General features: G+C 27.2%; 1 protein-coding gene across 2 annotated transcripts; it reads left to right on the top strand.

Moving 5' to 3' along the window:
* The first annotated feature begins 212 nt into the window (after positions 1-212).
* On the top strand, positions 213-15,354 carry LOC132918282 (protein strawberry notch). Of its 2 annotated transcripts, none has more exons than XM_060979437.1 (24): positions 213-644; positions 1,009-1,102; positions 2,575-2,709; positions 3,303-3,473; positions 3,618-3,862; positions 4,196-4,292; positions 4,360-4,745; positions 4,808-4,969; positions 5,074-5,315; positions 5,390-5,543; positions 8,666-8,826; positions 8,890-9,009; positions 9,360-9,526; positions 9,610-9,798; positions 9,865-10,124; positions 10,192-10,291; positions 11,379-11,656; positions 11,730-11,901; positions 12,681-12,905; positions 12,961-13,148; positions 13,206-13,340; positions 13,449-13,570; positions 13,646-13,839; positions 13,919-15,354. In XM_060979437.1, exons 1-24 carry the CDS (start codon positions 624-626, stop codon positions 14,008-14,010), a joined length of 4,110 nt encoding a protein of 1,369 aa, XP_060835420.1. In that variant the 5' UTR covers positions 213-623; the 3' UTR covers positions 14,011-15,354. The 2 variants fall into 2 exon arrangements, with proteins under 2 accessions (XP_060835420.1, XP_060835421.1); XM_060979438.1 differs by lacking the exon at positions 213-644 and adding an exon at positions 659-808.
* The last annotated feature ends 639 nt before the right edge of the window (positions 15,355-15,993 follow it).

The raw sequence follows: 15,993 nt of genomic DNA, 5'->3' as shown, positions 1-15,993 counted from the left end.
GCTGCAGTCGTTGGGTGACCAGATCGTACAATATATTTTGACGATTTTCCGGGAGCTTCGAAATGCGTACCATAACACATATATTTACACATATTACATATTATCTTATATATAATATATGGTATACACATATATAATAACGTAATATTATTGCGTGCGGCTACTAACTTTACTGTCGGCACCCAGAAGCGGGCGTCGTGTTGTTCGCAGCATCTGGCAGCCTGCGTTGTTTTTCTCTTTCCGGCGAAACTATTGTATTGATTCTAACCTGTATTCTTTTGTCCCACAACCGAATAAGTTGAAGTTTATATTTTTTTTCCCCGGGAGCCCCCGAAATTTGTAAACACCACCACAACAACAACAACCGCGGTTCTCGCCGTACAAACGAACGCGACGTGCGCATCGCAACTCGTTTACCCGGCCAAGTTGCCCGGTTCGTACTGTTCGTTGTCCGACACAAAGTTCCCCGTACCGTCCCGGGGCGGTTCCACCAATAAGCTTGCAGCCGGATTTTTTATTATGATCCACCGCGGATAATCAATACTTACCGACGCCGACGCCGCCGAAATCTCGTACTCTGGCCACCCCTCCGTGAACCATTGCCAGCCGCGTCTCCGTGCCCTATGGACCCGTCCGATAATATGGTTAGTAAATGCTGCCCGTGAACTCGCTGGCCGGCGAGCACGTACGTTTTGTCCCAAGCTCGGCGGCCAGCAAAAGTTAAGTTTTCGGGCTCACGTATGTCCGCCGTTCTGAGCGACGGCTGACTAACGCCACTACGACGCATTCCTCTAGTAGTAATATTATGGTACCTACTAAGACTATATATCTGCGTTTTACTGTGATACCTGCTCAAATTTTCATAGCAAAATCCCAATATCTGTGTTATAATGATCTCGTAATCGCATTTCTGTTTTCATAGATTCCTCAAGAATATTTTTCCTTATTGTTAATTCTACACCAAATAGGTTTTGCTAAAATATTGAAATACGACATTGGATTTTTTAGGCGTCCAAAGATACGATTGTGAAAGTGGAGAAGAATCCAGATTCGGGAAGTGATTTCGATGATGACGATGATCCAGACAAAACTGAAGTTCCGGGTAATTAGATAACATTGCAACCATCCCCGGATGTTCATTTACTTCTTTAAAATTTTTTTGTTAAATGTCAATAAAACAATTTCAAACTTTCCTTATTATTTTATTTTTTATGAAACTTTTTCTCCCTATTGGTCCATTGAATTCAGGTATAACATCCTTATCAAAACAGTAATTATTCTTATAATCAAAAATAAACATCATTAGTTTGTGCTCAACAAACACTAAGTCATAATATATATTGTGATAGCATTTTACTTATTTAAACTCTTAAACCTAATCACTAATTTTAATTGTATAATTAAACTTAAACAAATAGTAGTGTAATATGTTATTTGCTTTAAAACAAAATCAATCTGAAATAAGTTATCTTTATATTTTATTCAGCAAATATCACTTTGCTTCATTTCTAACATACTATTATTCATTTGTTATTAAACAACATTGAAAAATAAGCACCTTTACATCAAACCTTATCAATAAATAAAATGATTTATAACTGAATAATTCTATTTGATTTATTAGAATTTAGAACATCCAATTCTTTAATAATATTGTCAAGCTTGAGACCACTATTATATTTTATAATTTTTATTAATCTATAAACGTTTTTTTTTCACTTAAGTCCTTATAGTCCAATTGTAGTTTTAATATTATTTTTATTTTTTCAAACTTGTAGATATTTACAACAACATTTTTGGTAGCTTATCAATAAATGGTTTTCATATTTCAAGTCAAATTAAATTTATTTTAAATATGATATTGATAGCTGGAAATAAATTCTATTGTTATAACTATTTTATGTATAAAGCATTTTTTACATAGTTATTTAGTGGGTTGTAAATTGATTTAAAAAAGAAAACTTGTATTGATATACTTTCTTAATTATTAATAATTCTATAATAAAAATGTTGGATACTAATTTTTATGCCAATATTGGTATATTCTATTAGACTGTTAATAACAATTGTTCATGTAAAATTTTTATTGTTTAATAATTTATATACAAGTTCACTATAATTAAAATGAATATTTATACAATTAGTAATAAAAATAATAGTTTCTCTAACTTTTTGGAAAATTTTAATAATACAAAAAACAAATCCAAGGTTTTTTTTATATATATAGAAGTTAGTCAGGAATAATAAATTACTTATTTTTATCATACATATTTAACAATGAAATGAATAATTAATACTAAAAATACCTTTTGGGACATTAATGTTTTTCTTGTTGCAGTTTAATATTAATATTAACAAAATTAAATTAAAAATATATAATGTTGCTTATAAAAGAAACTATTTATTGAGTATTAACATAATTCTATCATATTATTTAAGCATTTTTACTCGAGGTTAAGATAAAATGTATAAATTATAAATTTACTATATTATTGTATTTATTTATTTGATAAGATAAAATTATGATATGTTTTAAATTGTATAAGAAAAATAATTGTTGAATTTTATTATCAGGTGGAGGAAAAGACTTGGCAACTGCAGCAACTATTAAGTCAACTTTTGTAGATGAAAAACCGCCTAGTACCAGTATTAATACTAATTTAACCAAACCTTTAGAGCCAACATCTAAAATGAATGCAAATAATATGGGTAATAATTAGTATTTTAAATATAATTCCGTGTAGTAGATATGAACCATACTCTTATAATAGATTCAGAGTGAAACAAAAAAAAGTATCTATTTTACAATATTGTATTATAGTATTACTCTTTAGATTATAAGTGTTACAATACTTTCATTTAGAAGTTTAAGAACAGTAATTTAGTTAATACTTAAACTTTTATAGATTCTTTTTTTTTTCATATTTAGTAGTATTCAATTATATTCTTTTATAAAGTAATGATCACAAATCATCAAAACAAAATCTTGCAATTTGGCTATGTAAAAAGATTTGGTTTTAACTCATTATTTTGAAATTCTAAGTTAAATTTCTCTAATCATTTAAAATAATCTTTGATAAAAAAAATTTTTTCTTTATATGTTCATTTATTTTAATATAATTTGTAGTCTTGGTATTGTGATATGTAATTTGTGGTGAAAATATTATTAATTTGATAATATTTAATGTTAAGTTTGACTATATTTTTTTTTTTGTGCTACACAATATATTTTTAGTTATTAGAATAATTATTGAAATTTCATTATAATTAATAATATAAATTAAATAAAACATTTATTTTAGGTTATCCCAAAAATATAGGTGGTATGAATAATTGGATGGGTGCCATGATGGGAAATCCTTTCATGAATTTGGCACAAGGTTCTTCAAATATGAATAATATGATGTTCCCTCAAAATATGCCTTATCCAGGAATGATGCCTCCTAATATAAATCAAGCTCAATTTTTACAAGGTAATAATTAAAACATAGTTTAGGTATATTTTTTTTAATAATTATTAATTTTATGTAGTATGTTTTATTATTTACTAGATAAGTAAATCCATATTTATTTGAAACATTCTTCTTAAAGGTAATCAATTATCTTTTTGTGTTTAGGTATGGGTGGTGTTGGATCAGCTGGAATGATGGATGGAAATGCTGCTACAAATTTTCTTTTACAAGCATTAATGAGCAACGGTGGGAATAATGCTGCCATAATATCACAACTGCTTAGTTCAGGAGGACCTGCTGCATCGATGCTATTACAAAATATCATGCAACAACCATTTACCCAACAAAGTTTTCCAATGGGACCTAAAAATGTTAATCCTTATTGGTTCAATCAAACAATGAATAATAAGGTAATTATAATTGTTTTCTTTATTATAATGCATAAATAATTATTATTTATGATTACTTAATAGATAAATTGTTGACATTTAAAAAAAAAAATTCTTTGGCTGTTTTTTATATTTTTTTTCATAAATGGTACATTTGAGTTATCAAAATAAAGTGTTTAGTGTTTTATCTGTCAAGTTATTAATAAATAATGTAATTTATCTTTAAAAGGTACTTTTATGTAATTATCTACACAATATATATATAAGCTTGAGAGGAAGTTAAAATTGTTTTGAGTAATAGTAATTTCTATTATAATTTAAGTTTCAACAATTTTATTTTATCAATTATTATAGATGTCTAGTGGTGGGCGTACTGGTGAAGATGAAGAAGAAAATGAGGATGAGGATATGGGAGTTGCTGAGACATATGCTGATTATATGCCTTCCAAATGTAAATACTATAAATTAAATCTAATACTAATAATTAAAATATTAATATCGATGATAACAATTTTTAGTGAAACTGGGTAAGAAACATCCTGATCCAGTAGTGGAAACAGCATCCTTGTCAAGTGTTGAGCCTGCAGATGTGAAGTATGAATTATCAATTCCAGTGGAAACCATAAATTCTGGATCTCTTTCGGCTCTTCAGTTAGAAGCTATTACTTATACATGCCAACAGCATGAACATATTTTACCTGATGGTTCAAGAGCTGGTTTTCTTATTGGGGATGGAGCTGGTGTTGGAAAAGGTCGAACAATTGCGGGTTTAATATTTGAGAACTTTGTAAAAGGTCGCAAGAAAGCCATTTGGGTATCAGTATCTAATGACTTAAAATTTGATGCTGAACGTGATTTAGCAGATATTGGAACAACAAATATTAAAGTGTATTCTCTAAATAAGGTACCTTTGTTACTTTTTAAGATTATTTTATGACTGAAATTATGTTTTAATATTTGTTGTAGTTTAAATATGCCAAAATTAATTGTCCAACAAACGGTAATGTATCTAGAGGAGTTATATTCTCTACTTATTCAGCTCTCATTGGTGAGTCAAGTGGTGGTGGCAAATACAAAAGTCGCTTGAAGCAATTGTTAAATTGGTGTGGTGATGATTTTGATGGAGTTGTATCCTTTTTAAAAAATTTTGATTTTTATTTTATGCATTACTTATATAATGTATATCAAATTAATTTGTTTAAATATATCTATTCCTTAATTCTTAATGTAAGATTGTTTTTGATGAGTGCCACCGAGCAAAAAATCTTTGTCCAACTGGCTCTACAAAACCAACAAAAACTGGTTTAACAGTACTTGAGTTACAAAATAAATTGCCCAATGCTCGAGTAGTTTATGCTTCAGCTACCGGTGCTTCAGAACCTCGAAATATGGCTTATATGGTGCGTTTAGGTATGTGGGGTCAAGGTACAACATTTCCAGAGTTTCTTGATTTTATTAATGCAGTTGAAAAACGGTAATTAATTTTTTTTTTCAAAGAAATTAGTGTCAATATTAATTTACTGTTCTGATAATTATAATTTACTTTAGTGGTGTTGGTGCTATGGAAATAGTTGCAATGGATATGAAGCTCAGAGGAATGTATATTGCTAGACAGTTAAGTTTTCATGGAGTGTCTTTTAAAATAGATGAAGTACCATTATCACCAGAGTTTACTAATGTATATGATAATGCTGTAAAATTGGTAAGTTAAAAGTAAATTTCAATTATATTTGTTTTATACAGCGGTCGCCAACCGGTGGTCCGCGAGAAAATTTAGATGGTCCGCAAAAAACTTTGAACGTTATTTGCAATATTATTTTATTAACCTTCCAGCGAGTGCATGTCGTGTAATCACTGTGACAGTATAGTATTATGTTGCTGTTTAAATCCTTTATTATTATTTTATACAGGACAATTCTTTTATCATAAAACACTCATTATTTCAAAAAGTATTCATGTTTTTAAAAATATATTTTTTACATAGTTTCAAGTTTTTTAAAAAAAACATTTTTATTAAAAAAATTATATTTTTAAGATTTTTTCTTTTTTTAATGACAAAATAGTTTTAATTTCATATTCCAAAACAGAATAATTTTCCGAGTATTTTGATATATAAAAATCTAATTTATGGCGAGTAGTTTATGAGTTATAACTTATAAGCAAGGCTCGGAAGTTCTAGCAAATGCATATTTTTCTTAGTTTGTCCTAGAACATCCAAAGTAAGATACAAATATGTTTCACACTTCTCTGATGTCATACACGAAATTTTATTTTGCTATTTTTTGCATATTTACGGTTTTTACAGCTATTTTGCTAATTTAAGGTTTTTAGTGCTATTTTTGGGTATATTTTCACATAAATACATATTATAGGAACTATATTGCTAATTTAGAGTTATAAATGCTGTTTATGGGCATATTTTTAAAAACTAAATTTAGTTAACCTACCAAACAGCCGCCTACAAGTATGTGAACGAAAAAAATTTTTTTTATTTTAAGATGATAAACATCCGAAATAAACGGCCTTAGACCGATGTTATCGTCGATTAAATCGGACAATTTCGTTCGTTTCTGATAACGATAACCTAACCTTAACCTATCGATACCTACCATCATTTTCTATGAAAAACATTAAAAATCTGTAAAATTAAATATATCTGAAATATCATGTTTAAAAAAATTTGTTGAAAATTTTATTTTGCATATTTTCCAATTTTTAGTGCTATTTATAGCGCTGATATTAATGTTTTTATGTGCATATTTAAGCGCTAAAAATTAATTTTTTTAGTGCTATAACTTATTATTAGTGCTTATAAGTATTGAATGGGTTGCCTTCTTTCTCATGTTTTCATATATATATATATATATTTATTTTATATTTTTCTTTCGTTCATATTCATTTAATTTACTTAATGCTACTATTAGCATAGATTGCTGAGTTATACATATTTAAAGTTTAGACAAGCAGGGAAGTGGACAAACATTTTGCCATCCATTCCACTCCACGCACCAAAACTTTAAAAGCACCTCTGATTTTATTTTTTTTTAAGAGTAAAGTAACCATATTAATTTTGTGAAGGTCCCTTACCTATTTTTTTTAAGCCTTATTAGATATTTCTATATTTATTAGAAAGAAATATTAATAAGAATATTCATTAACATTTGGAAGATAAAACAATACTTTGTTTAATAAATTTGTCTTGTAATCTGTTATAATATTGAAAGGCTAGTATTTTTAGTGTGGGGAATCATTTAGTAAATTTATCTTATCTATACCCAGTGGTGTATATAGGAATTAATTTCTGACAGTGGCGTAATTATAAATGTTTTATGAGAGGGGATATGAATATTTTGTAACCATAAACCTGTGGGGGGAGGGGACCTTACTACTAATTTATTTTTCAACATAATGTATTTTAAAAATATATGATATTAAACAAACCATTTTTTTATTACATTATATTATTATAACACAATTTCCAATTTTCTTGGTTTTTGCCCCAATATGTCAAGTATTTCATAATTTTCTAGTTCAGTATTATTATGAATGGTCAACATTGGTAGATCATTTAGACCAGCGTTTCCCAACTTTTTTTACTCACGGAACCTTTGCAGGAGCTTGAACGTTTTGTGGAATCCCATATAATTTTTGGTGCTATTCTATGTTAAAATCATAATTCAAATCAAAAATATTATTAATTAATTTATATTTTTCCAAATTTCCCACGGAACCCTTAGATTTTATGGAACACCAGTTGGGAAACACTGATTTAGACGATCCAACATAATAATAAATATTAAATTTTAGTTTAAAATAATGTGTCACCTCTGTTATATTATTTCTAAGGTATGTATAATATAATAAATGTAGATTCCTAGATCAGTCGATTTATCGTAAACTGCACTATATACGTTGTGTCCATTGTCTGTGTAGATTGTTGATGGTAAATAGGCACTCTAATAACTAAAAATTGCTCGGCGTATGACGACCAACGGACGCTCTTATGTTTATAAAGTTATAAATAAATAGATAATAAATATAACGACAAAACTATAAAAATTAAAACCATTATTTAACATTTATTTTGGTAATACAGTAATATAACTAAACATTTAAAACTTTTTTTTTTAGTAATTTGTATTTTATAAGACAACAGTATATAAATACAGCACTTGGGTAGGGGACTATCTCCCCCCCCGTAATTACGACACTGATTTCGGGGATATGAGGTTAGTATATTATTATGTTAATTTTCCAGGCAATTTGCAAAGTATACATCATGTGCCGTATCAACAATAAATTTGGGTTGGTGGAGTCTTTTTAAAAAAGTTTTTTTAATAGTTGGCCACATGTTGGTAAAAGGCTAATAGATCTATTTGAGTTGACTAAATGTTATTGTTATTTTAGCTTTGATATCATTATTATTATAGAAATGTATGATAATCTTAACATTGTTATAAAGTAAAGTTAAAAAAGAATAGTTTTATGAGATAGTTGTTTTTGATTATAATTATGGAACGCTTGACATATTACCCAATTTATATCTTTATTATCGACAAATTTAATGCATTCCTGAAAAGCGTGGAACAAGTATTTTAATTTTAATTTTTGTTATTCTAATTATTTTTTTATTTATAACTATTAATGGTAATAAAATAAATAACAAACAATGATAATATATAATAATTTTTAAGAATATATTACTTATTTATAAGAGTATACAGATTTAAAGCTCGTTTTGGATTTATTCATGATATACTACAAATAAATATGGTAATACTAAAAGTTTCAAGTTCCATACATAAATACATGAATATTTTTTAGTGGGTAGATGCAATGCATATGTTTCAAGAAGCAGCTGAACTAATTGATGCTGAAAATCGGATGAGAAAAACTATGTGGGGTCAGTTTTGGTCATCCCATCAAAGATTTTTTAAATATTTATGTATTGCAGCCAAAGTTAAACATGCAGTTGAAGTGGCTAGGTATATTATACTAAAAAATGTTTTTATTATTATTTTGAATTATTAATTTATTTAATTTTATAGAGAAGCAATAAAACATGGAAAATGCGTAATTATTGGATTACAATCTACTGGGGAAGCCCGAACTCTTGAACAACTTGAAAAAGATGATGGAGAGTTAACTGATTTTGTATCCACTGCAAAGTAAACAATACATTTTTTTTATGAAACTCCATATTAGAAGAACCTTCTGGTCAATCCATATCTTAGTTTAATCTTTTGTTTACACTAATTGACCTTTTCCAAAATTCATTTTACTGTGGTAATCTTACAAATTATTAGCTTTGTAGTTGTTGGAAAAAAATTAAAGGGGGATGTTTCTGAGAGCAAAACACTCGTCGCATACCGACACCAACATTGCACCCATTATATACCCATTCTTCAACCATGTGCAAAAACTGCCACCAGAGGTTCCTCTTGTATAATTATATGTTTTTTATTTCAGTTAAAAGTTATAACTAATATATATATATATATATGCATTTTTATTTTAGAGGTGTTTTACAGTCTTTAGTTGAAAAACATTTTCCTGCGCCAGACCGTAATAGAATAAAAAAACTCTTAGGAAATGTTGGTATTGAATTAAAGCATTCCAAACATCATAATGGTGACTCTCAGGGACCTAGTAGTTCTAGCGGAAATGGAGAAAAAAGAAAATCAGGTATTAATTTTTTTATTTGAGTATTAATATTTTATTTTCTTAGTTTGCTAAACTAATTATAATTTTTATGATTTAAAAATTAGGCCGACAAGCATCTTCAAGACATGTAAAACGTGCCAAAGATTCTAGTGATTCCGATTCAAAATCTGATAATGATGATTCAGATTTTAAAATGTCAGAATCTGAGTCTGAAATTAGCGAAGAACATAGTGATGATTCTGAAGCGAGTAGCGACTTTAATCCATTTGGTGAAGATGATACTGATAGTGATGGTAAATTAATTATTATTATTGTTGCTTTTACATTAATAAAATTATAAAGTATACATTTTACTTTAGAACCTTGGGCTGCGGGTAGAGCAAAAAAACGTAAAAATAAAGTTCCTGCAAAAAAGAAACAAACAGCAAAAGACAAGATTCATCAGATTGTATTAAAATCAAGTATGGCTAATAATAGTCACCAGAAAGATGCTATTGATCGTGCTTGTAGTATGAAAGAAGAATTGATGGAAAGAATTGAAAGATTAGGAGATAAATTACCACCAAATACTCTCGATCAGCTAATCGATGAACTTGGTGGGCCTGAAAATGTGGCTGAAGTAAATACTTATAAAGATTAATGTATTGATTTTCAATTTTTTAAATTATTTTTATGTATAAAATTAGATGACAGGAAGGAAAGGTCGAGTGGTTCAGACAGATGGTGGAATACAATATGAATCTCGTTCTGAAGTGGATGCCCCTTTGGAAACATTAAATGTTATTGGTAAACATTTCGTTATTAATTAATATTATTTATAAATTAGTGAATACTATAGGGCAGAGGACTTGTAGCTCTAAATATGTGTAAGCACTTATGCATTTAAAATATGCACTTAAAAATTTTTTTAGTAAATTTATTTAAAATTATTAATAAAATAAGAAGCATGTAAAATCATTCAAAATAATTAAATAAATCCTAATTGAATAAAAGCCCGCATAGTGCTTGTGGCTCACTGTGGTGATGATGTCGTAGGTATGGTGTATGAAGTTAGATCGTTATCTATCTATCTATACAATTGTGTATAAAAGTGTTAAATATGCTCTAAAAACAAAAATATGCATTTATATGCAAAATTAAATTTCTAAACTAGCTGTGTAAAAGCATGTAATGTATTTGTTTCGTACTCTGTTATTGATTAGGTACGTTATTTAATAAATAATTTAAATTTTTGAAATATGTTAAATTAAGTTAATAATTATACTTATATATATTTAACTTTTGTATTTAATTTTTTTTTATATACATTAATAATTCTAACACAGTTATTTACCCGTAAAGTGATTTGCCCATACGACGCAAATAATTATTTTTGGAACGCAATGTTTTCTAAGCAGAACAAAAAAATGACCGTTAATTGATAAATTTATTTTTAATTCATTCATTATAAGAAACTATAAGTGTGGAGAAAATACTTTTTTGAGCAAATCAGTTATTTTTATGTTACAAATTATATTAAGGAAATTCGCACATGCAAGCAAGACAGATTAAATTTATTAGATTTAAAAAAAATGTCTGAGTTGAGTTCAAGTATTTTTTTTTCCTCATATACAAGTACTTCACTTAGTACCTTTTTATAGAAAAATAAATGTAAAAACTTAAAATATCCCCAATATTTTCATTACAAATACATACTAAAGATACAGTTCAGTTTTTGTCTGCATTAAATTTTTAATTATAATTGTGATTTCAATTACTCTGATAATTTTGAAATTGACTACATGAAAACACTAATGCTTAAACTTCCACTACATTAATAATACCCATCAATATTTTTTATTTAAATATATTTTTTCTATTTAAATTACAATAGAAAAACAAAGGTTTATGGATGGTGAAAAAGATGTAGCTATCATATCAGAAGCTGCTAGTTCTGGTATATCATTACAAAGTGATCGAAGGGCCCGAAATCAACGCCGTAGAGTACACATTACTTTAGAATTACCTTGGAGTGCTGATAGGGCTATTCAGCAATTTGGTCGTTCTCATCGTTCTAATCAAGTTAATGCTCCAGAGTATATTTTCCTAATATCTGATTTAGCTGGGGAAAGACGTTTTGCATCTATAGTGGCAAAACGACTAGAAAGTCTTGTAAGTACAAATTAATAGAAATAATTTATATTATAGGTAAATGTATTAATTACTTATTGTTGCAATAATTTAGGGTGCTCTTACTCATGGTGATAGAAGAGCAACTGAAACACGTGATTTATCAAAATTTAACATTGATAATAAATATGGCCGAGCTGCTTTAGAAACCACAATGAAAACTATTATTGGTTATGAGAGTCCTATAGTACCACCCCCAGAAGATTATAAAGGACACTTCTTTGAAGGTAATAAATTGTTTAAAAATTGTAATTAATAAATAAAAGTTACTATTTACTTCTTGCTAAATGTTAACAGACACTGTTAATTTAACATTTTGTATTATCTTCAATAATATTTGTGATCATACTCATTATTATTTTGTTGTTATTCATGTTGATTATTTAATCAAACAGCACTTATGGCAAAATCCATAAACTCTTTGAAAAATATCTTTTTCAAATAATTAGCAATCAAAATTAAGTATTATTTAAAATAATAAATATATTCTTTTAGTTTTTAATTTTTTGAATGACATATTTAAATTATATTCTGAATGTTCAAAAGATGTCAATACATAAAAATCGAAATTGAAATGAGTAAATTATGAGTTGGTTAGCAGAGTAAAGAGGTACTAAGATACCCCCTCACTTCCCAAAAATGTTGATAGACATGTAATTTAGGAGGTGGGAAATAGCATCCCTAAATATCTTAATGCTATATTTAATAAAAAAAAAAAAAACATTTTTTAAGTCTTGACTATTCTGAAAAAGAAATTGTTCTTCTCCCCTCCAAAATAAACATGATAAGCAGAAGCGAGAGTTTCTTGTTGTTTTTTTTATTACTTTAAAAGAGATTTGTGCATATTAGAATGCCTTACCGTAGCTTATATATTTTATATAAAATATATTTTGCACCGTTATTCACAATTTTTGTGACTCTCTTTAAATATTTCGAAAGACATTTAGTACAGAATTTTACTTGATTTAATTCAGTTAAAATGAACAACATTGTTTTATTCCTTTAGATGTCGGTGGTGCTCTTGTTGGTGTTGGTATGATTATCAATAATGAAGCGAGTCCTGGTAATTTAACATTAGACAAGGATTACAACAACATAAGCAAGTTCCTAAACCGTATCCTTGGCATGCCAGTTGAGCTTCAAAACAGACTGTTTAAATATTTCACTGATGTACTACACCATATTATTACACAAGCAAAAAAGTCTGGTCGCTTTGATTTGGGAATCTTAGGTATGTAATTATTAGAATTTAATAACATTTATTCCATATTAATATTTTTTTTTAGATTTGGGTACTGCCGGAGAAAATGTAAAACGAGTAAAAATGTATACGTTCCTTAGAAAACATGCCACTGGTCAAGCTACCACTGAGCTTCATATTGTACATGTCGAAAGAGGTATGAGTTGGGATGAATCTATTGAAAGGTGTAATGAAGCCAAAGCACCTACTGAAGGATATTATCTTTCACATCAGGTAAGAATTGATTTATATATTTTTTAAATATTGTATTAATACTAACATAACATTTAGATAAGAAACAATAAAAGCACAGCAGTACTTGCTTTGTTGGCTGACAATAGTGCTAATAAAAAAGGCGAAACAACAAAAACACCCTCTAAGAAAGATATTATGTTTACTATATTCCGTCCAAATACTGGATTACAGGTAAAATAAATCAAAAATAACTAGATATTTTCATTTATAAATTTTTTATTCAATAAGTAAAATTAAATTTGTTCAAATTTTAAATATTGATTATTGTTATTTGTTTAGTTAAGGCAAGAATCATTAAGTGAACTTGAAAAGAAATATTTTAAAGTGGAGTCATCTAAAGCAGAAAAACACTGGAAAGAACAGTATGATTCATCTGAAACTGTTTGTTCACATGCTTATTGGTAATTACATTTATATATTTATGAATATTTATATTGAGTTAAATAGAATTTTTAAAAATGTATAATTTTGTTTAGGCGTGGCAACTGTAAACTTGTTACAGTTGGTCAAGATTGTGAAGTAGGTTTGAGGCGTCGTACATATAATGTTTTGTCTGGATCAGTATTGAGTGTATGGAGTAGAATAGAAAATGTGTTGTTAGCTCGTACAGGTTCACATCACAAGATGCAAGTTGTTAGGTTAAAGACTGCAGAAGGATTAAAAATAGTTGGTACGTAATATTGATGTATTTAATATCTACAGTTTTATAATATTAGTGTAGTTGTATTAATAAAATTTAATTTTTATAGGTACTTTGATACCTAAATCATGCGTTGAAGCATTAAAACAAGATCTTGGTGCTGATGCAGAAAAGACAGAAGAACATGTTTCTAATTTATAAGTAAAATGTATAAATTGCAATGTTTATAATTTAGATTCCTTCACTTTCAATGGGATTATGATGATCTAATTTCAAGGATGAATTTAAATTCCTGCATCATAAAATGTCCAGGAAAGTCCTTGATTGAAATTAACGTGTAATTTCTCAATATTTTTTCTGAAATTTGATAGAACTGACGACAGCATTTTGTTTATAAAAATGTTTAATTTTTTATTAAAAAAAAAAATGAAAAAAAACATAGTCATCCTTGTCAATATTACGATTTACAGATCATTTTTTATATTTATAATTTATATTATATTATGTATTCTCTATAATGTGAATATTTAAAATCCCACCATATAATTTATATTTTCTTTTGTAGTTTATATTTTCCTTAACCTAGTCTCTTTTGTATCTTTATCCTCTAGCACTTAAATATAATACTACTTAAATTACTACTTTAGTGTTTAAAGAAACTTATATTAATTTTCTGAATTGAAAAACTTAATTTTTGATTATAATTAACTATCAGAACAAATTATATTTTGGCGTGACAAACACTTGAATTATAATATTTACCAGTATTTTCTATCTCTATGCTTGCAAAATATAACATTTTCCATATCTTTAGTATATTAGACTGGTATTTTATTGATTTATAATATTGTTTGTATTTATAAATACTAATAATACTTTATAATTTTAACTGTAAGACATACTAAGTAAAGTAATTAATTATAATTGTTAATTTATAGTTTTACTTTTAAATGAGTACAGATACTTGGTTTTCAATGTAAATTACATAACGCACACATTTTTTAACGCTAAAGTATAATTAAAGGCAGTTTTTATAATTTGTTAATTAGAATCGAAAATTAAATAATAAGACTAAATGATGTATTCATCATTAGAATTAAATTATTTTAAAATTAGATTTTCCAGGAATTAAAATACTGTGAAATGCTCTCCGATTTTATATATTTTTTGTTACTGAATTTAGAACATAAATTTTAAAGTGTATCATCTCAATAGCATTAAGGTAGTTTGATAATATTGTTAAGGATATTTGTGAGTAATATTGTAAATAACTTTATTGTAAGTTAGTTTGTAGGTAAATTTTATGTAGTCCTATAGTATTTCCCTTTTACTTCAAAAGCAATGTGTCTTGTTATGATTTTATATAGTTACCTCAACAATGATCAGATGGTATCGTATTTTTAAATATTTTTTTAATTTTATTCCTAATGAATGACTTATAAGGATTTGCGTTTTTTTTTTTAAATATTTACCTAATATCTAAGACATTTTGAAAAAATATACTAGTAATTGGTGTAATTTAATAAAATGGTTTAAGAAAAAAAATTATCCAGTAGTAATTCATTTTAACTCATTGTTTGAATCTAGAATCTAGTTTTTTATAATATTTATAAGATATTTATTATTTAACAATACTAACATTAAATCTTGATAAATTATTCAAATTCTCTAAAATTGAACATTTTATGTATAGTTCAACTTTATTAATCACAACTCCCAAAACCAACAAATTATATTTCAGATTTAAATGGATTTCACTATAAGCTGGATTCGTTTTGTATATGTATTAAGAAGTAATTTGCAATGAATGCTCATTAATCATTTATATAATACATATACATTTTGATTTTTAATCCCTGAGTAATTGAATTTACATTATGGAGGTACCTATATTCACAATTTGTTACACATACCAACATCTTTGAGTAAGTGATGCTTTTTCTTTATTTTCTACACTACATAATTTAGTTTGCTAAAGTATTTTCCTTGTATTGCAATAAATAATCATACACTATTATTAAATCCTAAGTTTATGATTATAATGAAGCAGATTGGATTTTTGGAAGCATTGTTAGTCATTAGTCATTACCAATTTAAATTCTAAACCTGTTTTTATCCCTTATTGGATAAATTATAAACCTATAACTTCTTTAGTTTTTATTGAACGTTGTAGTAGAGATTAAC

This window comes from Rhopalosiphum padi, chromosome 1 (assembly GCF_020882245.1).
Source record: "Rhopalosiphum padi isolate XX-2018 chromosome 1, ASM2088224v1, whole genome shotgun sequence".
In the NCBI taxonomy this organism is placed as follows: domain Eukaryota; kingdom Metazoa; phylum Arthropoda; class Insecta; order Hemiptera; family Aphididae; genus Rhopalosiphum; species Rhopalosiphum padi.
This window is presented reverse-complemented; position numbering and strand designations above follow the sequence as displayed.